The sequence below is a fragment of the Rutilus rutilus genome (assembly GCF_951802725.1).
Source record: "Rutilus rutilus genome assembly, chromosome: 11".
Lineage (NCBI taxonomy): Eukaryota > Metazoa > Chordata > Actinopteri > Cypriniformes > Leuciscidae > Rutilus > Rutilus rutilus.
The window spans coordinates 43,388,875-43,413,036 of NC_140216.1; the positions used below are offsets into that span (position 1 = coordinate 43,388,875).

General features: G+C 41.4%; 1 protein-coding gene across 10 annotated transcripts; it reads right to left on the reverse strand.

Annotated features, from left to right (window-relative positions):
• Positions 1–368: 368 nt before the first annotated feature.
• LOC311300389 (phospholipase A and acyltransferase 3-like) lies at positions 369–23,861 on the reverse strand. 10 transcript variants are annotated; one of them, XM_084424639.1, is made up of 6 exons: positions 23,806–23,832; positions 23,515–23,576; positions 6,333–6,379; positions 5,822–5,924; positions 984–1,113; positions 369–592 (listed from the first exon to the last, which is right to left on the reverse strand). In XM_084424639.1, exons 3-6 carry the CDS (start codon positions 6,339–6,341, stop codon positions 562–564), a joined length of 273 nt encoding a protein of 90 aa, XP_084280765.1. In that variant the 5' UTR covers positions 6,342–6,379; positions 23,515–23,576; positions 23,806–23,832; the 3' UTR covers positions 369–561. The 10 variants fall into 10 exon arrangements, 4 of the variants coding, with proteins under 4 accessions (XP_084280765.1, XP_084280763.1, XP_084280766.1 ...); XM_084424637.1 differs by having other exon boundaries at positions 785–1,113; XM_084424640.1 differs by lacking the exon at positions 23,515–23,576.
• Positions 23,862–24,162: the final 301 nt, after the last annotated feature.

A 24,162-nucleotide genomic window follows, 5' to 3' on the forward strand; every position in this document is an offset into this window, starting at 1 on the left:
GTATGTGTGTGTGTGTGTGTGCCAGGTCACATTACTGTGTGTGTGTGTGTGTGTGTGTGTGTGTGTGTGTGTGTGTGTGTGTGTGTGTGGACTATGTATGGCACTGAATAAAAGTGTCCAGTAAAGCATAATGATATGCGGGGCCTCACACACAGAGCCTAGGGGCCCGACCACCTTAATTCGCCCCTGCCTGTGGCCTATGTTTATAAAACTGTGTGTGTGTTAAATTGTTTAAAATTATTTATTTTAATTGAATTAATAATCCGAGGCCTCCATCATTGTACTTTTAGTCATTTCCCACTGTTCATTGTGTCTGCTTCTCGTTGTCTTGTACATTTTGAAACAGTAAAATGAATAAAAGCAAGGATGCCAGTGCTGTAAGGTGTTTATTCAAATGAAACACAATTCACCATACATTTGCTGATTTATAATAATCAAGGTTAAAATAATCCAAATTAAAATAATTTTTCATTTCCCATTTCCGTGTTTATTTTTTTCTAAACCATCCAGTAACCCCTTCCCAAACTGAACGGACAGGCTGAGGTACTGCAGCGTCCACAACTACAGCTCCCATAGCTCCCGCAGCTTCCGCCTAGAAGAATAAACAAAGTATTTATTTTCTAAATCACTGTAAGAAAACTTGTTGCTTTTGTGACATTAATCCTAATTTTAAATTAATTTAAACAATTTGAGCTTAGTCTGTAATCCTGTGATTTGCACATTTGAGACATTTGAGTATCCTACAGTATGACTCTGTATGCGAGGTCGTGTCGATCTACTGTACCAGCAGTCCCTGCAGGGAAAATGGCTCTCCGTATCTCAACTCCGTAACAAAGTGCTCACAGTTGTTTTTAATCACATTGTACGGACGTATCTCTCCCACACGGCTCAGTGCTTCTTTCACAATCTCATCAATGGGACGAGGCTTACGGCGCTTATCCAGAAGATTTCTGACACAGTATTTATCTCGGCCAGCCACATACTTAAGTTTCTCTTTCTCCACGATGGCCTCGTCTTCTCCTACATATCCCCTACTGCTGGAACTCCTACTGCTGGAACTCCTACTGCTGGAACTCCTACTGCTGGAACTCCCACTGCTGAACCCAGCGCCGGCTGCAGAGAAAGAAATGAAAAAATTAAAAGCAATCATGACTCATGAGACTTGAATGGAATAAATGTTTCAGACTCAGTAAAAGTTCAGCTCAGTTGAGCATGTGCACGGTTACTTCCTGGTTTTCAATAAGCCAGCTTGGGCATTTCCTGTTAGCTGTCATTCTGGACTCGCTGTAAATCCACACAAAACCATCAATGGTTGATCTTTTAATGTTGTATTTATATTGTAAAGCAGTTAGCACACGTACGTTATTTGCCAATAAACCAGATTTATTGATTGCAGTAAAAACGAAGCTAACGGGAACGCTGGAATAAGAAACACGTCTGTAATTGGATACGCACATGCAACGCTTTTCCAGGACTTCAAATGTTTTTTTTAATGTGATGATCAACACATTATTTCCTCGTCCATCTGAGATCGTTACCATTTGTTTCAAGATATAGGAAGTCCAACATTTAATAGAAACTTTTATTTAAAATAAAAGACAGTAATAATTCCCACTCTGACCAGCAGAAGAGGAGCATTTATTGGCTCATATTAGCCGTTTCCAGTCATATTTTCACACTCAGATATTACTCTCATATTTAGTGATTGAGTGCCACAGAAAGCGAGCACGGCTCCGTCGCTCTATAATCACTGAAGCTGTCAGTCAAGCTCATGATTTCAGCACACTTGTGAAAACTCACATTCTGTTCAATGATTAACATTTGTGAGCACCTATCAGCGAGGAGTTCCTCCTATTTAAGAGCTGGTTGGCTATAGCCTGTGATGCGTCACGTCCGGCTCCTCCCCTTTCTGTTGTTGACACCAAGGGGGCGGGGTTTCATAAAACACTGAAGCTTCCCCGGGCCGCCATTGATTAGCAGACCATCACCTGCTGTTAGCATCCCATTGACTCCCATTCATTTTGGCGTCACTTTGACAGCGAATAACTTTACATCTGAGGCGTTTAAAGACTCCATTTGTCCATTATTTATTTCTAAAGAAACACGACAATGTATAAAAGGCTCCATTACCTTGTATCTTACGTTATGGCCCCGTAGAAGCAGTTTTTGTAAAAATAGGCTAACGATTGCGTCATAACCACACGACTCTGTCGCACAGTAGAGAGATTACCGTATGGACAGGAGGAGAAGCTCGCGGGCACTCGGGGGGACGTGGAGGCAAAATGACAAAATAATTAATCAGAATACTTAGCAAAAGTTGCTCCTGCTCCTGCTCATGGACAGCTCCTACTCACGCTCTCCATCTCTGGGAGATTCAGAAGGGAATGATTCAGATTTCTCTCGGCACAGCTACTAGAAGACAGACGGTTGCTCACGTCACATCTACGAGTCTGCACAGTACGCTCAGCCATCAGGAAGTGAGTGCTTCACTTTTCTCTGTTGAATCCACTGGGGTCGCTGTGTCTATTTCTTTTATTGTCTATGAATGACATAATAACATTCTCAGGTATGTGCGAACTGTTTTGTGGAAAGCAGATTGTTTAGCTTCGCTCGGGGCTTAGGGATTGGCTGATGTTGTGTGCAGTATCCCTGTATCCCAGCTAAACGGCGGGTTATATGAATGCGGTGTACCCGTGCCTGTGAAAGGATAATAGAGCACATTGTCCTTTTCCGGTAAGTGTCGTCGGGCATGTAGTTATGAGCTGAGAAGTTTAGCAGTTGTTTCACAAATCTTAGTAATTGTTTTGTTTTTCTTTGTTTATATTTGGCTCAGGATTCTCCCTCTCGTTCGTGCCGATCTTTTCTCTGCTGTCGCTATAGTTGCAGCCCCGTATTTTCCAACTAATCGAGGGGATCGCTGCTGTCTGGTTTCATTGATTTATAGTTTGCTGTTATTTTGGGGTTGACGCTCACTGATTTGTGGAACAGGAGCACAACACTACGAGTTTGCTCCGTGCGAGCCTGTCTTCCCTGCTGTTCGAACTGAGTTAATCTGTTTTTTTCTTTCTTTCTTTTGTTTGAATATTTGTATATCGTTGGTGATTTGATTTGTGACTGTTTATTCATTTATTATAATTATTAATATTATTATTATTGTCTGCTCCATGAATATACTGTGATACAAACAAACTGTGGTTTATTGTAACTGTTTTGAAGTTTGTTTATTTATTTTTGATTTCCTTCCAGGCGCTGAGGTCCCACTGGTGAAGGGTCCCACGGGTGAAGGGTCCCACGGGTGAAGGGTCCCACTAGTGAAGGGTCCCACGGGTGAAGGGTCCCACGGGTGAAGGGTCCCACTGGTGAAGGGTCCCACGGGTGAAGGGTCCCACGGGTGAAGGGTCCCACGGGTAAAGGCTCCCACGGTTGAAGGGTCCCACGGGTGAAGGGTCCCACGGGTAAAGGCTCCCACGGGTGAAGGGTCCCACGGGTAAAGGCTCCCACGGGTGAAGGGTCCCACGGGTGAAGGGTCCCACGGGTAAAGGCTCCCACGGGTGAAGGGTCCCACGGGTAAAGGCTCCCACGGGTGAAGGGTCCCACGGGTGAAGGGTCCCACGGCTAAAGGCTCCCACGGGTGAAGGGTCCCACGGGTAAAGGCTCCCACGGGTGAAAGGGTCGCACGGGTGAAAGGTCCCACGGGTCAAGGCTCCCACGGGTGAAAGGGTCGCACGGGTGAAAGGTCCCACGGGTGAAGGGTCCCACGGGTGAAGGGTCCCACGGGTGAAGGGTCCCACGGGTGAAGGGTCCCACGGGTGAAGGGTCCCACGGGTGAAGGGTCCCACGGGTGAAAGGTCCCACGGGTGAAGGGTCCTGTAACGGTGAGTTACTCAACTTTTAAATGTTCACGTTTGGGCGCCAGACAGTTTAAATAACTGACAAACAATTTTATTGTCCGATTGCAGAAAACACAGAAAACCACAACAAGAGACTTGCTGATTGCGTTAAGTCCATTCATATAATTTTTCACCAACCAAAAAAATTATTTAATTCACTCAGTGTCCAGCAGTAAGCTCTCAGAAATTAGCAAATAAATAAATCATTTCGTTTAACTGAAATACCGGCGCGGTTGCGCACAGACCTGACAAAGTTCAAAATTAGACCAAAAAAACAACAACAAAAATAATCCCAAAACAGTTCAAAATATAAGTAAATTTATAATAAAAACGAAATTAAATCAAATAATATTGTTAGTAACTGATAGAGGGGATAATAATCGTTTCTAATGAAAGAGTGGTTTGATGTTTTGAAGGAAGAGAGGGAGTTTTCAGTGTTAGGAACTTTTGAGAGCGCGGGGAAGACTAATTCTCCTTTTACCTTTTGAGGATCATACGTCGGAAATTGTCACAGAAGGGACGATTACTCACAGGATAAACCTTGCAATTCTGCAGTTTCTCAAGTTTAACCTTTGGCGTTGGTTTTCACCCGCGGCGTCCAGGTTCCAGCTCGATCAGTCACTCAATCATCGCATACGCGTCCATACTCCAGTATTCCACGATGCAGACGTTCAGACTTTGTCGACTTGAACAATAATCCAACACAGAGCACTTCACGACACGCTGCAACAACGGCCTGCCTCGTTTTCCCTCAGACTTTTCCAGACGCGGATTCAACTTCCCAACCAGACTCTCCTTCCACTTCTCTACTTCCTCTTCCCTACTTCCTCCTTCCTCTTCTTATCGTTCTCTGTCACCCAAAACCACACCTCTTTTCTCTTTTTGTTACCATTTTTAGTTCCGTTCATACAATTTTTACTGACTATAATGAAATTGTGTAGATTTATTTTATTTTTTTGTGTGTTATTTAATATGATTATTAATTAATTATTTGTTTCTTTCGACTTAATTTGTAGTGGCCCGCTACATTCCCACGGGTGAAGGGTCCCACGGGTGAAAGGGTCCCACGGGTGAAGGGTCCCACGGGTGAAGGGTCCCACGGGTGAAAGGTCCCACGGGTGAAGGGTCCCACGGGTGAAAGGTCCCACGGGTGAAGGGTCCCACGGGTGAAGGGTCCCACGGGTGAAAGGTCCCACGGGTGAAGGGTCCCACGGGTGAAGGGTCCCACGGGTGAAGGGTCCCACGGGTGAAGGGTCCCACGGGTGAAAGGGTCCCACGGGTGAAGGGTCCCACGGGTGAAGGGTCTCACGGGTGAAGGGTCTCTTGTGGAAGTGTGTTTTGGTTGTGTGATCTGAGTGCACGGTGGTGTGTGTGTGTGATCTGAGTGCACGGTGGTGTGTCTGTGTGTGTGTGTGTGTGTGTGTGTGTGTGTGTGTGTGTGTGTGTGTGTGTGTGTGTGTGAAAGTGTGCTTTTGGCTAACTAGCTTGGTGATCACTCCTCCTGTGGTGAACCTCAGCCCTGTAAGTTTGTGTTTTTGTGAGTTGTGCAAATATTAGTTATGTGAAATGTTGTGTATGTGTCTTTTGTTATTTTTGTTTATTTGAAACCGTTGTCAGTCATGCACCTCTAACCGTGTACAACGGATGCTATTTTAATGTGATTTTCTTCTTTCTTTAAATTTAACTTTGTATTAATAAAATTTTGTACTATTTTGAGACCCACGTTTCTGCCTACCTTCTTAAGAGAGTCGAACCTGTGTGACCTAATGACAATCTTTTAGGTGTCATTCACATTTTCCTGGGTGAAATTCCCAAGGGTGGCAAAGTCGAAATTCCTTGTGTCTGCAACCTGTACCACTGCGTCACACCGGCATACGGTCAAACGGCAGCGTGTAAAGCATGAAAAGCATGTAAAAAATAAAAACACTCACTTTCCCTGACCAGGTGAACCACATATCCATTGCCGACATACAAAGCCCAGTGCTGATATCCTAACGGTCTGAAGATTGCAATGAGGTCTCCACGCTCCGGATCCTTATCATATAGGAGAGACATCAGTCAGTCAGGCGTAATATTTAAAAAGATACAGAGCCATATAAATCTGTCAAAATATAATATCATACTGTTCATCTAACATAACACAATACCATTGAACTTGTGAATAGATAAAACAATAAGGAAGTGTTAAGTTTCTGTACACATGACATAAGCTCGTTTCAGAGGTTTATAAGTATTTAGCTTTCTGTTTCCTTAGAGAACAACTTGTGTAGTTTTTAAACTCTTCCAAGCTCTGTTACCGTAGTAAACCTGCTTTCCAACAACCCTTGATCAATGAGCAAACAGTCTTTTATATCAGAAACATCAGCCCAGAAAAGATCTATTAGCTGAGTGATGCTGTCTTTCACTCTCTCCGTACGTTTGAGTTCATTACAAGATATTTACCGTGGCCATGGCGAACTCCTTCTGCTCTTCTGCTCTTCACTGTAATCCTGTTAGAAACACATGAAGCTTTTAGACACACAGGGGCAGGTCCAGGATGTTTGGCAACTATACAGGCATATATGTGGCAAACCACACCGGCTATGAGGGATGATACTGGTGTGAAATTCCCATTTAAAGGAGGAAACAATGAAACAACAGTTCCTATATCAATATCCTATCGAATAGAATTGCCCTAAATCATGAATAGTCAGCTAAATGGCATCTTACACCGTATACAACAAGCTTTTCTCGCTGTCTCTTGCAAAATACAATTTAACACAGCCAATCTTTAGGGAACAGTCCAGCTAAACGAAGCGAGCGAAACACAGACGCTTCAAGTGTGAAAATGCCCTGAATGTCTTTTATTTCCATATACATTTATTTGTGCACTGTGTTAAATCACTTTATATCCTCAGAACATTAGCATGAACTGTTGTTTAGTGGGTTTATGCAGAAAATAGGCATTTATAATAGGTATTTATTCTTCTAGTAAGTAGTAAACTCAGAGTACTCGTGTCTCTGCACTGTCACTGTTATTGAAAGTTGATTGAAAGTATGAAGCAAGGTTTGATGACATTGATTCCAAAAGCTGGTAAAGATAAAAGAGTCTTAGACAATCTGAGGCCTATCACTTTACTGAACATTGATTACAGAAACATTTCTGGGGCTATCGCTGCTAGGCTGAAAAAGGGTATTTCTACTATAATTAGTGAGACACAGTCAGGGTTTTTGGAGGAAGGTCGATTCATAATAAATAATGGTTAAATATGTTACCACTTGCTTGAACAACTTAATATAGGCCTATAATCTATATAGAAGTAATGCATTGATTAATACGTTGTTTATATTGTTTAAACTTGAATACGTCTATTAAAGAGTGTATATGTGTAGGCTTGCCTCACAGACATGTCTACTTTTAAACAGAACAATTCAACACGAAAGAACTGCTCTCTGCATATGTAATCCGTATGAAATGTGCATTTCTCTCTGGCGCGTTCTCTAGGCTACTGCAAAGATCGCGAGTCAGCATCGTCAACTTCATCTTTGTCGCCCACACTGACAAAGAAAACACTTGTTTATTAATAAACAATTAAAATATCTCCTTTCTATATTTGACATATTCATAATTATTATTTTTGCCGGTTCATTGTGACAGCTTTTAGGTGCTTTATTGGCATACGCGTCACAACTGCACCCGCAAGAATAGGCCTGTTTATTAAGCAGGATTTGATGGCCGACACTTATAAAATGCAATTCAATGTGGAAGTAATCCAAGTATTCAGAATACGTTGCTAGGTCGAATGGAGGGACCCGATATTGGTAAGCTTCGCCCCCAAAAACAAACCTTGGGAACCTCCTGTGTTGTGGCAATATTTCTATATGAAAGTATACGTCCTTCAGATCGATCATGACGAACCAAACGTGATGTTAATTTGCGACACGATCGTCTTTACAGTTAACATCTTGAACTTGAGCGCTTTGACTGTACGGTTTAAGCCTCGAAGATCGAAGATTGGACGCAACCCCCCATCCTTCTTGGGGACCAGGAAGTATCTGCTGTAATAGCCCGACTCTCTCTCTGGAAGAGGAACATGTTCTATGGCCTCTTTGCTCAGCAGATATTGTAGCTCTTGTGACAGCACATGCACCAGTTCCGGTCTCATGGAAGTGGATACCACACCGTTGAAACGCAGAGGACGATTAATAAGTTGGATTCTGTATCCTATTTGTACTGTACTTAATACCCACGCAGAAAAGCCTGGCAGAAGTTTCCACGCTGCCGGACTCTCTGAGAGTGGGATCAATTTTAACACTTCCTTTTGAGGGGATGTTAGATGTTCTGTGTCCTGGATGACAGCAGGAAGCAACAGAACATCTAACATTTCGCTGGAAACCGCTGCTCCCCGAATCACCCGAGGTGGCGAGGAAGTACAGTGGTTTCATGAGGGTGTCAGGTAGGAGCTGTTTGATTTACATTCCTCGTCCCGTCTGGGCACACCCCCACAGATCTGGGACAAAACAACCCTTGGGATTTTGTCTTAGGTCTATTATGAGGCTGCTGAGTGCAACGAGCAGGTCCCCAGTTTTTACGAGGGGGAGCGCAACTCGCCATGCTCTGCTTTTGAACCCTCCTTAAATGAAGATGAGCAAAAAGAAGAGAAGCAAGTGTCTCTTCGGACTGGCCCATCATCGTAAAACCACACACCCCTGCACCCATGATAGTCTTAATACGTCGAGGGCACAAAGATGCACGAAGAATAAGGTTTTCCCCATGAATGAGTTAACGTCATGGAGATCCTCAAGGAGGGCAGTCTAGCTGTAATCTGGCCATCACATGAGTCACCACCTCGAGAACCTCTCAAACGTTTTATAATATTGTATAAAATATTATATATATAAATTATCTGAGAAAATGATCTCAGTCCTAGAGAACAGCTGCTATGCAGAAGCCTTAGAGACTGGAATTCGGAAAAATATGCTACATTTTAATACTGATGCATATAATGACAATTATTGTGTCACTAAGAGGCTTGTAGCCAGGCCTGATAGTTTCAGCGGACATGCACAGCTTGTCCTCGTCTCACGAGAGAATTTAGACAAAGAACAACATGAATTACATCAAATGAATTGCTGTTCTTTGAATATCTTTCAATAGTGCTAAAAAGTTCATGACTGATATCCCAAAACATGGTTTAAACTACACCATTTAAGGCTCAGTCTTATAAAACATAGCTTTTAATGTGGTCTTATATCAGACTTTGCAGTCACTGCACTCTTGTATGTTTTCGAGGTCTCAAAAGAGACTGACAAAAGTAACAAACCAAAAAACAATCTTGTATTTCATTGAAGACGAATGAAAAGAATCAGAATGTAGAAAGAGGGAATGTGCATGTAGGGAGCAAGAGGAACACTACTAGTGTTGGGAGGAATGAGATAATAGATGGTTAGAGAAAGGACTGTTAAGAAAGAAAACTGAAAGGAAAGATTTATGAGAAAGAACTTCTTTACCTTCTATTTGTGCAAGAATCTTTAATGAGAGAAATTACAATGCCCAGTATGCACCACCTAAAATGATCAACCTGATTACCATGCCTTGAATATCAATCCAAAGCCATCAGTAACAACTGTCTGGCTAAAGCCATCAAATAAATATTGAGATAGACCATCTATCTTAATGCAATTTGTATAAAGGCTCAAGATTAAACTGTGTTTTCCTCTCTAGGTGTATTTCCCTACAGGCTGACAAATTCAATTTTAACAAATTCCCATGATCGATCGGCGTTTAAAGTAACGATCAATTAACCGATTAATCGTTAGCCGTAACACTGCATTATGAGTCTGCTGCAGAACAGCAGGACAGGGTGTGCAAATACTGCACAAAACGCTGTTCCTCACCAAATGAATGAGAGGGTTTTTAATCTAAATAAAGGGCTAGTAGGATTGTAAAATGTTTCAATGTGATTGATCATTTCATTAAATGAATTATTTAATAATCAAATATAACGACTAATGAAAAGTGTCACCAACGCCTCAGATGTGTGCTTGGAATATGTGACTGTTGTGGACGTGCTCTTCCTGGAACAACTAAAACTGATGAATTCACAACGATTTAATAAAACAGTGTTCTCATGTTATGTAATATGACAGTCCTAATCAGAGTTATTATTAACCATTGCTGTTTGAGCCGGCGCTGAATGAATACCTGTAAACTGGAGCACTTTGCTAGCGCGTTATCTAACTCAAAGAAACGCATCCTATATGAGATTAATCAGATATATACAAAATAAACATAATATTACAAATGATATCTGCACAGAATGAAACGAATGCACAAGTGAACTTGAACTAAGTTACGTGCCATTCAGAATGACTCGTGTTGTGGACGCGCTATTGCTAGAGCAACGCGACTGTTTTGGAAAATTCAACGTTTCTTATAATCATTCGTTTCCAAACTGTTTAATCATATGTTTCTGTGAGGTTTTCTAGCAGCTGAGGGGGGACAGGGAAGCGAGAGGCAATTTAGGTCGTAGATGAAGGCCTTTGGGTGTCTCAGGGACAAAGAACAGTGTGGCCTGGGCCAGGGGGGTAGAAACCAGTCCGAACCAGCAGGAGATAGGGGGTATCTTTCTGGAAATTTACAAGAAAGCTGGAAGGAGGAGTTTTTGCCAAGAAACTGTATAAGATCTGTATGTTTTATTATGTCTATTAGGTATTCTATTTCAAAGCTGGGTGGCTGCGGCTTTTGTGAAAAGAATCCTCATTGAAATAAACCTTTTCTCTTTATTACAGTTTTGTCTCTTGAAAGTTTTCTTACACCTCTGATGCTGTTTGATATTAACTTCTCAAAATTGCCATTACAACTTGGTGTCAGACGTGGGGTCCTGTGCGGATCTTCTTCTCCTGGTCCTGAAGAACGGATTTGGACGGAACTGCAAACCCGGCGGCATTAGGCAGCCGTCTCATACCCCGACTGTTTGAGATAGTGACTCAACAGGTTAAGGGAGAGAGAGCCAATTCCGGCGTTCAGGACCAAGGGAGGAACTCCCATCAGGATCAGAAAGAATCCGCGGCAATTACAGAAAAGAGAAAGCATCTCTGGGTAAGAAACGCAGAACTGTTTTATTGATGTTAAGTGTGATTTGATAATTGTGAGTGAACGTGAACCATATTGGCTGAATTTGCTTTGGGTATGGGCGAGAGGTGATTCAGATAATCACAATTTTTTGAGGGAGAAACTGATCTGACAGATTCAGACCGGTTTCTGCCACACTTAGCTCGTTAGTGGACAGGGGTACCACTGGTGATTCAGGTAATCACAGGTGCTGGTTAATTGGTTTTGCTCGAAGTCTCTGTAACCCGAATAAGTCTTGCAAAGGTGGACGGAAGAGCCACGCCAGATTAATTGGGTGAATAGAAGATTTTGAGTAAAACATAATTACAAAAGCACAGCATATTTGCTGAAACCCGACCGATTTTGGGTGAAATAAGATCGGGTCTGTTGAAGACGTTTGACAGATACTGTAAGACACGTGTCGAAAGTGAAATCCAGAAGGGAAATTCAGCCAAAAATGGGGTCATCTAACAGTAAATTAGATCATTTTTATACACCAATTTTCTGTCAAATGAGAAATAATTATGGTGGTAAATGTATGGTTGACATACAGAAACTGATCAAATATCACGATTTTCCCGAAGCGGGGACCTTGAGTAAAATAAGACTAAATGTAGTAAAAGAGTCAGTAGAAAAGAACGAGGGAAAACAGAGTAGCTGCTGTGTGTGTGTCAAACATGTGTGTAAGAACTGTGAACCGACTATAATGTGTTGGGTAGAAGAGGCTGACAGGCGAGAACGAGAGCAAATACAAAAAGAATTGGCATGTAATGTTGAGAATGTTGTGTGTGTAAAAACAGTTCCACCGGAACAGAATGCTACTAATGAACCGAATGTATGTGCTTTTCCACATGTGACTGAGGTGGCAACGGCTCCGCCGCCTGCCTACAATACAGCTCACTACCCAGTAGGCAGAGATACCGGCCCTCAGGCTCGATCTGGACCGCTTTCCACCAGCCCCGAGAACAGCCCAAGAAGCACGAATTGCAGAAGCACGAGCACAAATTGAACTGGCAGAGGCAGCCCAAAGAGCAGCGCAGGCAGAGGCAGATGCAAGAGAAGCGCGAGAGGGGGCAGAGGCCGCAGAGCGAGTGGCACACAGACTAACAGCGCAGTTTCATGCACAGTTACACGGGCGTTTGAGTGCAACGCTGCGGCACGCTACTCACGCTGAAGAGGACAGAAAGGAAGAGCTGCTGGAGGAAAATGGAGCTGTTATGTTTGTGCCACAAATGCCCACTCGCTCCGAGACTGTACAAAATGTAGAGTGTGCAAGAAGGACGGACACTGGAGCAGAGCGTGTCCCACCATGAAGTCGGATTGAACCGAGGGGGCTGGAGAGCGGGACGGAAAGAGTCCGGTTCTGGCCAATCTCTGGCTACAGCAAAGGGAAGTGAAAATATTTTTACTAACACACACACACGACGCACACACAAACACATACACTGATCTTCTTTCTGCTACCTGCAATGAAAAAACTGCTTGCAAATCTTTTTGTGTGTCTGATGAAACTTTGAGCAAAGCAATGACTGATACTTTGAGCAGTGTTGTGAATGATGAGCGTATGAGATTGTACAAAAGTACAGGGTTTCCTGAAATGCCAATTTACCCGTTATTAGTCAAAGGGGTAATTATTGAATTTTTGGTCGATTCTGGTATCAGTCTGTCCACGTTACGACCATGTGATTTACCATGTTTTCTACGGGAAAGTGTAAATTAAATTTGTCCCTCTGTGCTGATTCTTATGGAATTAGCATTGAGGAGGTACCACAAATTACTTGTTCTAAATTTGAGCCGAAGTGGGCTTGTGTCTGGCAGGTAACAGATATTGATTGGGCAGAAAAGATTTTGAAATTGGCAAAAGGCTCGAACAAACCCAGTCAACACAGAGTTTATGACAAATGACAAAATGCATTGTACATCACATGTCGTAACAGAGCGAGATTCAGATTTTGAAAAGATGTGGTTTAATTCTGTGAAGAATGAAGTGTGAAATTTGACCAGATTTTCTGGACAGAAAGTGTGTGTGCGCATTGGCTGCAGTGTTGACAGAAAGTCAGAAAGCTTGTTATCTAAATGACAGAGAACACTGCCTGCCACTTATCTGTCTCCAAGGCCACAAGCCAGCAGTGGAGAGATGCAGGCCTTTTTGTGAGAGAGTGTCTATCGGCCACAGACTGGGTGAGAGTTGACACACACACAGCAGAGAGTCAGAGTATGGGGGCATTTAAATCAAAATGTGACTTTGAGGTGGGGGTTCAGAGAAATGTGACTGCTATTGGGAAAAATGTGACAGGACAGGGAGAGGGGGATATTTCTGCCTCAGAAATTGATATTTCTTTGGCACAAATATCACCAAACTTGTGGGCAAAAAAAAACAAATATGATGTGGGGCTGATAAAAGGATGTGAGCCAGTTGTAATCACACCAAAATCTGATTTCAGACCATGTAAGGCACAGTATCGCCTGAAACGTGAAGCAATAGAGGGTATAAAACCAGTGTTTGACGCTCTGTTGAAAGAGGGTGTAATTAGGCCTTGTGATGGTTCACAAGTTAGAACCGAAATTAACCGTACTCCTTTCTTATGTTGATGACCTTTTGATCTGTTCAGAAGGTGAGTCTATTTGCAGGGCTGACACTGTGACTCTCCTGAAGCATCTTGAAAGGGAGGGGCACAAGGTCAGCCTTTCAAAGCTGCAGTTTGTGAAACAGGAAGTGACCTTCCTGGGGCATGTTATCAAACCAAACAGCAAAACATTGTCACAAAAGAGGGTGCAGGGCATAAAAGAAGCCCCAAAGCCTGTAACAAAAAACAGTTGCTGTCATTTTTGGGGATGTGTGCTTACTGTCGTACATTCATTCCCAATTATGCCATTTTAGAACAGCCTTTACGAGCCCTGACAACAGGGAAAGGGTTGAAGTCATGTGACAGACTTGTTTGGACAAGTGAAGCTGAGACAGCATTTGATAACATGAAAGCACAATGAGATATCTCGATTGTTAGGCCTTCTGGTTGTAGACCATCCATTGTTTAGATGGTTGATGAAAAGCATGACCTTATGACTTCTGTTCTCCTGTAGACGCATGGTGACCGATGAGACACGTAGCCTATTTTCAACAAAACTCGACCCCGTGGCAGCGGGATTGCCACACTGTCTCCGGGCGGTGGTGGTAGCTGAACTGGCCCTCAATGGCCTCAAGAGAGTTTGTAGGCTATGCTGATCTGACTTTAGGGGTCTCACATTTGGTGTCTTTGATTTTGCAGGAGCAGAGAACGTCACATTTGTCTACAGCTCGATTAAGGTATCATAAAATTTTGTTTGACATGCCAAATGTCACTGTTAAAAGGTGTGCACACCGCGTCCAGATTTGTTGGACGTTCCGCTTGATAATTGTGACAATGTCTTTTTTGTGGATGGATCTGCGTCGAAGAATCCACAAACAGGACAGAATAACGTAGGTTATGCGGTGACGACTGAATTTGAAACTGTAAGATCTGGCAAATTACCATGTCATTACTCTGCACAGGCAGCTGAACTAGTCGCTTTGACTGAAGCATGTAAACTGATGACTGATAAGTGTGTAACGATTTACACAGACTCGCGTTATGCTTTTGGGGTCACGCATGACTTTGGTGCTCTGTGGAAGCACAGAAAATTTTTAAGTCAGACGGACGACCAATACTGAACGCTAGGTTAGTATCTGACCTTTTGGAGGCCATTATGCTGCCAGACAAGATTGCAATTTGTAAATGCGCAGCGCATACTAATGATAAAAGTTTCGTATCAACAGGCAACGCCAGAGCTGATATGGCTGCGAAGGCAGTGGCAACAAACCAGTCTGAAGCTGATACCATTGGCGCCACTTGCGTACAAGTTGACAATAACCTTAACAATGACACTTCTCCTTGTTTACAGAGCATGCAGTCTTTTTCCACAGGAGCTGAGAAAAACAAATGGAAGACGGCAGGCTGCAGCCTTGTTGATGGTGTATGGAGATCTGTTGGTGGACAGCCATGTCTGCCCAGCCATTTTTTCCCACATTAGGCTAAATTAATGCATGGGTGGGACCATGCATTAAAAGAGGGGATGATTATGCAAATGAGAGAATTGTGGTTTACCAAAGGTTTCACAATATATGCTGAGAATTTTTGCAAAAGATGTGTGATTTGCACCACATATAACATTGCACGGGGCATTAAAACACCACTGGCAAGTCAGCCAGCCCCAGACGGGCCATTTGAATATTTAATGATTGATTTCATTGAACTAACCCCGTGTGGAAAACAGAAATATTGTTTGGTATATAGTCGTGGATATGTGGTCACGATGGAACACTGTGCCTAACACGCTGCCAGCGGGGGCGCTGTTGAGCGTGAAAACCAGACGGTAAAGAACAAATTGGCAAAATGCTGTGAAGAAACAGGACTCTCGTGGGTGAAAGCACTCCCCATTGTGTTAATGTACATGAGAATGAGAAAGAGAGTCAAAACAAATTTGAGCCCATTTGAAATCCTCTTTGGTAGACCACCATTCATGGGTATAACGGGGGAAAGAAGGAGGCTTCCATCAACAGATGTGTGTGAGAATGAAATGTTGAATTACTGCAAAGAGATGTCGTGTTTGTGATCTAACAGTTCTGTGGAGGTGAAAGAAATGCCAGGGGCAAAGTAGCAGAGACGTTCCTGCACAAAATCAGACCGGGTGATTACGTGGTGATTCGAGACCTCAGGAGATAGAGCTGGAGGGCGAAACGGTGGCTAGGACCATTCCTAGTCTTGCTGATCACGCATACGGCGGTGAAGTTCGGAGAACGAGCCACGTGGGTGAATACCAGTCACTACAGGAGAGTTCCACCCATATCAGGAGAGCAACAGGAGGAGGAACCGGAACGACAAACAACAACAACAACAACGGCGAAACCTATCGTGCTGCCAGGGCCACCCGAGATCGAACGGGCCTCTGGAGAGGAGATGGCCTGGATGAGAGACGAGGGGACAAGCAAAGGTCAGACTGAGACAATTGAAAACTGGGTGGTCAGACTGCAGAATTAAAACCAACCACGAAGAAATCAACTTTAAGTGTCCATTCGATAAACCGTATCAAAGTTCACCGGCGGCAGTTTGGGTTTGTGGAAATATCATCACCGTTTGGAAAAGGACTGGTCAGGGTGCTGTTATCCAGCTTTAATGAATGTGGGAACTTCTGTGTATCTGCCAAACAAGGTGGTTGGAGTTAAAAAAAAGAAAATGTTTAGTGAAAACCTTTAGAATATGTTGAATGATTTTCTTTACAACTTATGGAAATTAATGTGCTGCCAATAATAATGATGAAGATTATGATTTGGCTGTTATGATTGAATCCACACTGGTGGACAGTAAAAGAATACAGAGACCTGCTTATCAGTGGCTGTGTTTACATTCCTGATGGGGACACACTGCTTCAAGGGTGTGCAGTAAGTTGGAGCCGTTTGCAAGCTCAATGATCAAACTATAGGCAAAGAGAGTGTTTTAATTGTGGTCAGCAGGGCCATTTAGCCTGTAATTGTAAATGGACACTCAGAAAAGAAAGATATAACGTGAAAGTGACGTGTATTAATGTGGGTTTGAAAGTAGAAGCAGTATTACTGGATTAATAGTTGCTAAATGTAAAATGTGTAGAAAGGCATCTGATTAAACAAACAGTTTGTTAGTGTCTTGAACGTGGAGGAATAGTGTTGACCATGAAAGAACTAAGAGCTGATGTTTTGCTTTCAAAAGATAAGCTTGTGATTGGCTGAGACAGTTTGCTTATCTGAATCTGGTGTGTGCTGTGGCTGAGACGTCCAGTGCGACAGAGACACGATCTGAGAGGAAATTTGTAATGTCTAAATTCCCTGATGTGGGCAAAAGACAAATATAAAAATTATGTTTATTTGAAAATAGATGTAAATTCTGGCAAAGATGCCTTACTGCTGGGCTAGAGTTAAAAGTTTAAGTGGTAGATAAAGTTTGATTTTAGAAGTTTATGAGAGTACAGTGTGCCAGTCCTAAATGCCTCAGAGTCTCTCTCATTCAATGTCAGCTAAAAGCTGTTAACTGAGCCTGTGCGATTTAGGGATTGAGAGATGAGTAATATGATATTTAGTTTTTTGTGAAACAGCAGAGATAAGTGGGACTGACAAAATATTGATAACATTAAGTTGAATCTGCAGACTAACAACTTGATAGAGGAATACTGTTTCAACACAGTTTTAATGAAATTGATGACATGTAGTACAAATTCTTATACTTTTGTGAAGAGTCCTGAAACAAACAGTGAAAAGAGGAGAGCAAACGCTGTAAGCAGCTGTGCTCTGAAGCTTTGACTTCAAGGAAATGTGGAGTTGTAAAATGTTGGGGGTATCATGTTTTAATATTCCTGATTACAGTGACAACATAACCAATATCATCGAGCACATGAGGAAAGCTGTAAAAGAGCCGCCTAAAGCTACTGGTAGTGAGTGGGTGGGGTGGCTGATGTCTGCATGGTCAGGGTGGTTTTATAGAATAATTCAAACTGTCTTGCCAATTGTGGGTATGGGATTATTAATTCTGTTTTGTTTCCCATGCATTATGAAGTGCCTTTCCAGCTCAGTGCAGAGATTGATCAGGGCAGGGACGGTTAGCACGTCAGTCCAAGCAGTGAAACTGACTCTGTACCCAATAACTGATGGAGAGCAATGTGATGATTATGACAGCGATGACGTGTATACAGACATGAGTTAAATGTGTTTTCTTTCTTTTTGTTTGCCTTCCTGGGACCAGGAAAGGGATTTTCTAAACTTTGATTGTTTAGGGTTTGATGTCGATGATTGACTGTTCTATTCACTGTTTTTATTATTATTATTGTTTTCATTATTTTTATTTCTTTTTCCATTGTAAGAATGATGATATGTTCAGAAGGTTAAAAACAGCGGTCATCCGTGTGACGAGGTGACGTACAAGTGGAAGGGTTTGAGCTGAGGGATTTTTATGTATACTATTTCTTTGCATCTTTTTTTTATGAATTGATATGTTTTTTTCCATACTAATGTGATCTATACTATTTCTTGTTTATACTGAGGTGACTGAGGGTCCAATCTATAGTGTCGGGGATGCAATAACAGTGCTTATTCATCTAGCCCGGTTTCAGAATAAACCTTTACTTGCTTGCTATAACATGGGGGGCCTATCCTGGAAAAACCAGCCTAAGCTTTTTCATTCTAAATTTTAATGAAGGTTCAAGTAAATGATCAGGTATATAAAAGTCAGACATGAAGAGTATAACTGTGATGACTTGAATCAATTCTGTTCTTGAAATGTAATGATGTAATGGTGTTTGATCAAGAAATTAGAAGACAAGGATGAATTTTCCTTTTAATACGTTTATCAGAGAATGATAAAGAGGAGGAATTGTTTTGGAAAATTCAACGTTTCTTATAATCATTCGTTTCCAAACTGTTTAATCATATGTTTCTGTGAGGTTTTCTAGCAGCTGAGGGGGGACAGGGAAGCGAGAGGCAATTTAGGTCGTAGATGAAGGCCTTTGGGTGTCTCAGGGACAAAGAACAGTGTCACCTGTGCCAGGGGGGGTAGAAACCAGTCCGAACCAGCAGGAGATAGGGGGTATCTTTCTGGAAATTTACAAGAAAGCTGGAAGGAGGAGTTTTTGCCAAGAAACTGTATAAGATCTGTATGTTTTATTATGTCTATTAGGTATTCTATTTCAAAGCTGGGTGGCTGCGGCTTTTGTGAAAAGAATCCTCATTGAAATAAACCTTTTCTCTTTATTACAGTTTTGTCTCTTGAAAGTTTTCTTACACCTCTGATGCTGTTTGATATTAACTTCTCAAAATTGCCATTACAGCGACTATGGCAACTAAACCCAAATAATTCACAATATTGTATTACAATATTGTTCTCTTTATAATGTTATGTAATATTAGAGCAGCGCGCGCTGACACTGAAGAGGATCACCGTAAGCTTTACTACATTAATTCTTAACCAAATGCATCCTATATGAGATAAATCAGATATAGATACGTTAGGCCTACACAAAATAAACACAACATTACAACTTACATTTGCACAAAACAAAAGGCTGCGAATGCACACGCAAACTTATAGTCATGAAGGTGTAAAATGGTCCCAAACATAACTCCGGCGCGCTCGCTATACATGTTTAGCGGTTGAGCAGCGCGCGCATGAAGACCTGCTTAATCCATGATCGATACGTTTGATCGATTAAATGTATTATCGACAATTAATCGATCGTCGATTAATCGTTAACATCCCTAGCATAGACCATAAGACTATCCAGGCCAAAATTACTCACATCATGCAAATCTATAGCCCCTTTCACACAGAGATTCCGGAAAATACACGGATAAAGTGACCCGGGATTTGACCCGGGTTCATTTGATTTAGGTTCATTCACACTGCCAGTGATTTGCCGGAATCAGAGAGTGCGTTCACACACAACCCGTAAAAATCCTGTAAAGACACGTGACATCGACGTGACATGTAATGTCTCAGCAGCGTCTTCAGTTTGCTTATGAGCTGCGATCTCTCTCTCGAGAAACCACGCTTGTGCATTTATTTCTCTGATTCGATCATAAACTTGCGCATTACGTACCGCTTCACAGCTGGCGAACGATCCCGGCTTCAGCGTCATCACTACGACACGGCATTATTACGGCTTTTGTTCACACAGCGCGCATCCCGGGACTGAACACGGCAATGTTACTAGGTCCCCAACCCGGCATCGATCCCGGCATTAAACCCGGGTCGTGTTTGCGTTCACACAGAAGGCGTTCCAGCAATTTGCCGGCAATTTCCCGGGTTCAATGCGCTGTGTGAAAGGGGCTTATAATACATCATTCACCTTCACACATATAGGACAAGGGAAATTATTTTAATAATTTCTTTTCAGCATTACAGTCTAGTCAACTTCCTGTATGTAAATACTGTACTGTGCATAGGACGTGCATGGCTATAGTCACACACACTGTAAAACTTTTCACTGTAAATTTACAGTAAAATACTGGCAGCTGGGTTGCCAGCCACATACTGTATTTTTACAGCACTAGTACAGTAAACAGCATTTACAGTACTCCACTGTAATTACCAAATACAGTATATACCACATACTTTTACAATATTAAACTGTTGTCTACAGCAATACATTGTATATTTACAGGGAATACTGCTTTTATTATTACATAATTAAAATATTATACTTTAAAGTTTCGTAAGAGTAGTCACACTAGGAAAAAGAAAACAACATTTTCTGGGTTTTAAAACATTTATTTTGGTTAAAAGCAAAGATCAGAAAATTGCCTTCTGTGAACATGTGTGCTGAATTATTTATTTTTTTTAAACCATAAAATGCACTTTTAACACTTAACAATCAACAGGTAACACTTAGCACTTATTTAAAGGGATAGTTCACCCAAAAATGTAAATTAGCCCATGATTTACTCTCCCTCAAGTCAACCTAGGTCTATATGACATTCTTCTTTCAGACAAATACAATCAGAGTTATATTAATAAATGTCCTGACTCTTTCAAGCTTTATAATGGCAGTGAATGACTGTTTCTGTTTAGAAGTCCATTAAAGTGCAAATGAAATCCCATTCAAAGTCTGCAAGTGTTCGCAGAAGTGAGGACACCTGTAGGCTTACAGTGGTGATCTTGTTTTGCACAACTTGGCCAGTTTTCTTTGAAGTTACTTGTCCTTTCTTTGTTTTTGATCCATGTTCAGGATTGATGTCAAGAAAGGCAGAAAAGAAACAAAAACAAAAACAATTAAATATTATGGACTGAGTTTATATATTTTGACAGAGAGAGAGAGACAGCACAAAAGATGTGTAACTAGAAACCAGATATCGGTTTTAATGACTAGTTTGTTTGGATAAAACTGAATAACATGAAACAAAAATGCAGTGTTGGATGTCGTGATCAATAACTGATATTTGTTCTGCCCTGGTTAAAAATACATCAACTCAATGTGTCTGTTTACATGCGCACTGTCATAATAAATACTACTAACTAAACTTTTGGAAGTGGGGTTGCCAGATTTAAAGTTTTATTATACAACTTTTGTCAACTCCACCCGGCTCATTAACAATATCATGCATGCATGAGTACATGACTACATGATAATGTTAAACATGACATTTTCCAGACTAAAATGCATGTTTGCACCTAAAAATGAAAATTCTGTCATTATTGCTCACCCTCAAGACTTTCGTTCATCTTCAGGACACAAATGAAGATATTTTTGATGAAATCTGTGAGGTTTCTGTCCCTCCATTGAGAGCTACGTCATTGCAACTGTCAAAGCCCAGAAAGGTGGTAAAAACATCGGTAAATAGTACATATAACTACAGTGGTTCAACCTTAATATTATGAAGTAATGAGAATCCTTTTGTGCACAAAAAAATCCCCCAAAATAAAGACATTGTTGAATAATCTCCTCTTTTCCATGTCATTCTCCTACACAGGTGACGTAGTGTAAACAGGGCAGCGCTTCTGGGTTCTACATCAGAACGTAGGCTCACCATTGGCTAGCTCCTGGGTCATCACACACGACCAGAGTCGGCCAATAATAAGCCTACGTTCTGACGATGAACCCAGAAGCGCTGCACTGGCTTGCACCTTGACATCTATAACAGGGTTCGTGTTCTCGGGCCACCAGGCACTGTGTTGTGCGGATGAGTGGGCCGGAGCGCGTTAAAGAGTAACTCTCGCCAAAACGCGACCTAGGCTCTTTTTGTTAATCTACCCGAGGCAAACTTTTGTTCAAAAGCATAATTAGGATGGAAACACCACTTTTAAGTTTGACCGTATTTTCGTTTTAGGTTAATGCCTTGTGCGGGATGGACATATATCGGGATGGGATGGGACAGTTAAATGAAACTGTGCTCTCAGTGTCACCAGCGGCTCTACACATGAACTCCAGCACTGAGAACAGAGTTTGTGTACACAGAGTTTACTAAAGAGAAAGATTTTGAACAACTCACTGTGTTTCCGCCCATCGGTGTTTTGTCAGTCAAAAATAATCTGCTGTAAAGCCTGAACAATCTCTGTTACTGTAATCTCCTATTATCACTGTAAAGCTGCTGTGAAACACTCTATATGGTTAAAAGCGCTGTATAAATGAAGGTGATTTGACACTGTTTACACTACGTCAACATACGGCAGTGTTTCCACAAGACTAGCACTGCTTTACAGACAGCTGACCTGGAGTTATGTAATGCTGCTATTCTGGTCAGCTCGTGACTGAGCGGTCCGGCCGCGACACATTCAGAACAACTGCTTTTATCGCCGTCCAGAGCTGGACAAAGCACACACTTCCTTACTTGAGTGAAGGAACAGACACTACTGGTCAAATATTACTCCGTTACAAGTAAAAGTTGTAAAGACCTATTTTTCCTCAAGTAAAGGTACAGAAGTAGCCTACTTGTTTTTAAAAGTACTTAAGTATCAAAAGTAAAAAGTAAATGTCAAAGCATTGTTTTATTATTGTTGCATTGTTGTATGTGTAACGGGCGCTTTGTCTTTAGCTTGGATGCACGTCCATTAACCCTTGCATGTTCTGCGTTGTGTTCTTGTTGTACTGAGTGAAGAAAGGACCCGGACCCGGACCCGGACCAACTGCTGGTTGCTCTTTTAATGAAGGCAGAATGGTGGATTTGTCTGTACAACTCAACAAAAATATACGGTAACACTTTAGAATACTGTTTTCTTCATTAATGAATAACTACACAGGAACAAATGAGTAATGCATTAGTAACACTCTAGTAACTACTATTAACTAACAAGAAACTCTGATTAACGAATTAGTAAGTCATAGCGTTCAGTCGAATGTGGTAGTTCACTATTAGCTAATCAGTAACTACTATTTTTCATACCTCACTGAAGACTATAAGAACTACTATATACAGGTTAATAAATATTTATAATGCACAATGTTTAATATAAGGTAATGGTAGCCCATTAGTAATTAATCAAGTGTTACTACATCTTTCTAAAGGAACTACTAATTATTTGGATCAGTATTCTAAAGTGAAGATCATGGGAACACACTAGTAATGACTAAAGTGGAAGGAATTACTATTCAAAATCTTACACAAATCTCAAAAGTTTACAATGACTTCAGTCAATATTAGGTAGTTATCATGTTTTTCACTTTAGAATACTGATCCAAATAATTAGTAGTTCCTTTAGAATGATGTAGTAATACTTGAGTCATTACTAGTGGGTTACCATTACCTTTTATTATAAATTATGCATTATTCATGTTAATTATGAACCTGTAGATAGTAGTTCTCTGGGAGGTATGAAAAAAATAGTAGTTACTGAGTAGCTAATAATGAACTACTACATTCATCTGAGCGCTATTACTTACTAATTTGTTAATCAGAGTTTCTTGTTAGTTAATAGTAGTTACTAGAATGTTAATAATTCGTTACTCGTTTGTTCCTGTGTAATTATTCATTAATGAAGGAACAGTATTCTAAAGTCTTACCAGATATACATAAGGCTCTGTTACATGCAGTCTCCTCCACACAGCACACAGATCTCAAGCTCCTGTTAGCAGATAAACATACAGAAAACCCTGTAGACTAGCACGTGGAAACATGTCTAACTTTACTTTAAAGCTTGCAAAAAGTCTGTTTACAAGGTTTATATTCGATTGACACTGGAACTGCATGTTCACAACCTTCAAAACTAACATTTATACATGCATAAAACAAGGTTTGCATTGTCCAAAAACCGAAATAAGTGTTTAAAACTGACGTGCAAATTAATACATTACCTCCTCTCAGCTAGCCTAGCGCAGACTGAAAGACATGAGGACTGCGACCTCTTAAAGTGACAGTACAGTTATTAACACCATGGTCTGAATACAACATTCAGACATAAATACTGGCAATAAAACAGATCTTAAACATATAGACCCCTTCACGGTTGACGTCACAGGAAAATTCGCAGTGCCAGTGCGCAGGTCGGGGTCAGAAAGTTCATTCCATCCCATTGAATTGTGTGTAAACCAGAGAATTTCTCGTCAAGAAAAAATGCCTACTTGTTGCGTCGTGGACTGTGAAAATCACACCAGTTGTGGAGTCAAGTTTTCAGGATTCCTGCAGGATCTCATCCGTTTAAAATAAATAAA

What these genes read in the sequence shown, in the direction of transcription:
- LOC311300389 (XM_084424638.1), bottom strand. An exon ending in GGTTCACCTGGTCAGGGAAA is followed by an intron (nt 1,114 to 5,821) that starts GTGAGTGTTTTT and finishes CTTTCTCTGCAG; the next exon opens with CCGGCGCTGGGTTCAGCAGT. An exon ending in TTTCCCTGCAGGGACTGCTG is followed by an intron (nt 593 to 784) that starts GTACAGTAGATC and finishes TTATTCTTCTAG; the next exon opens with GCGGAAGCTGCGGGAGCTAT.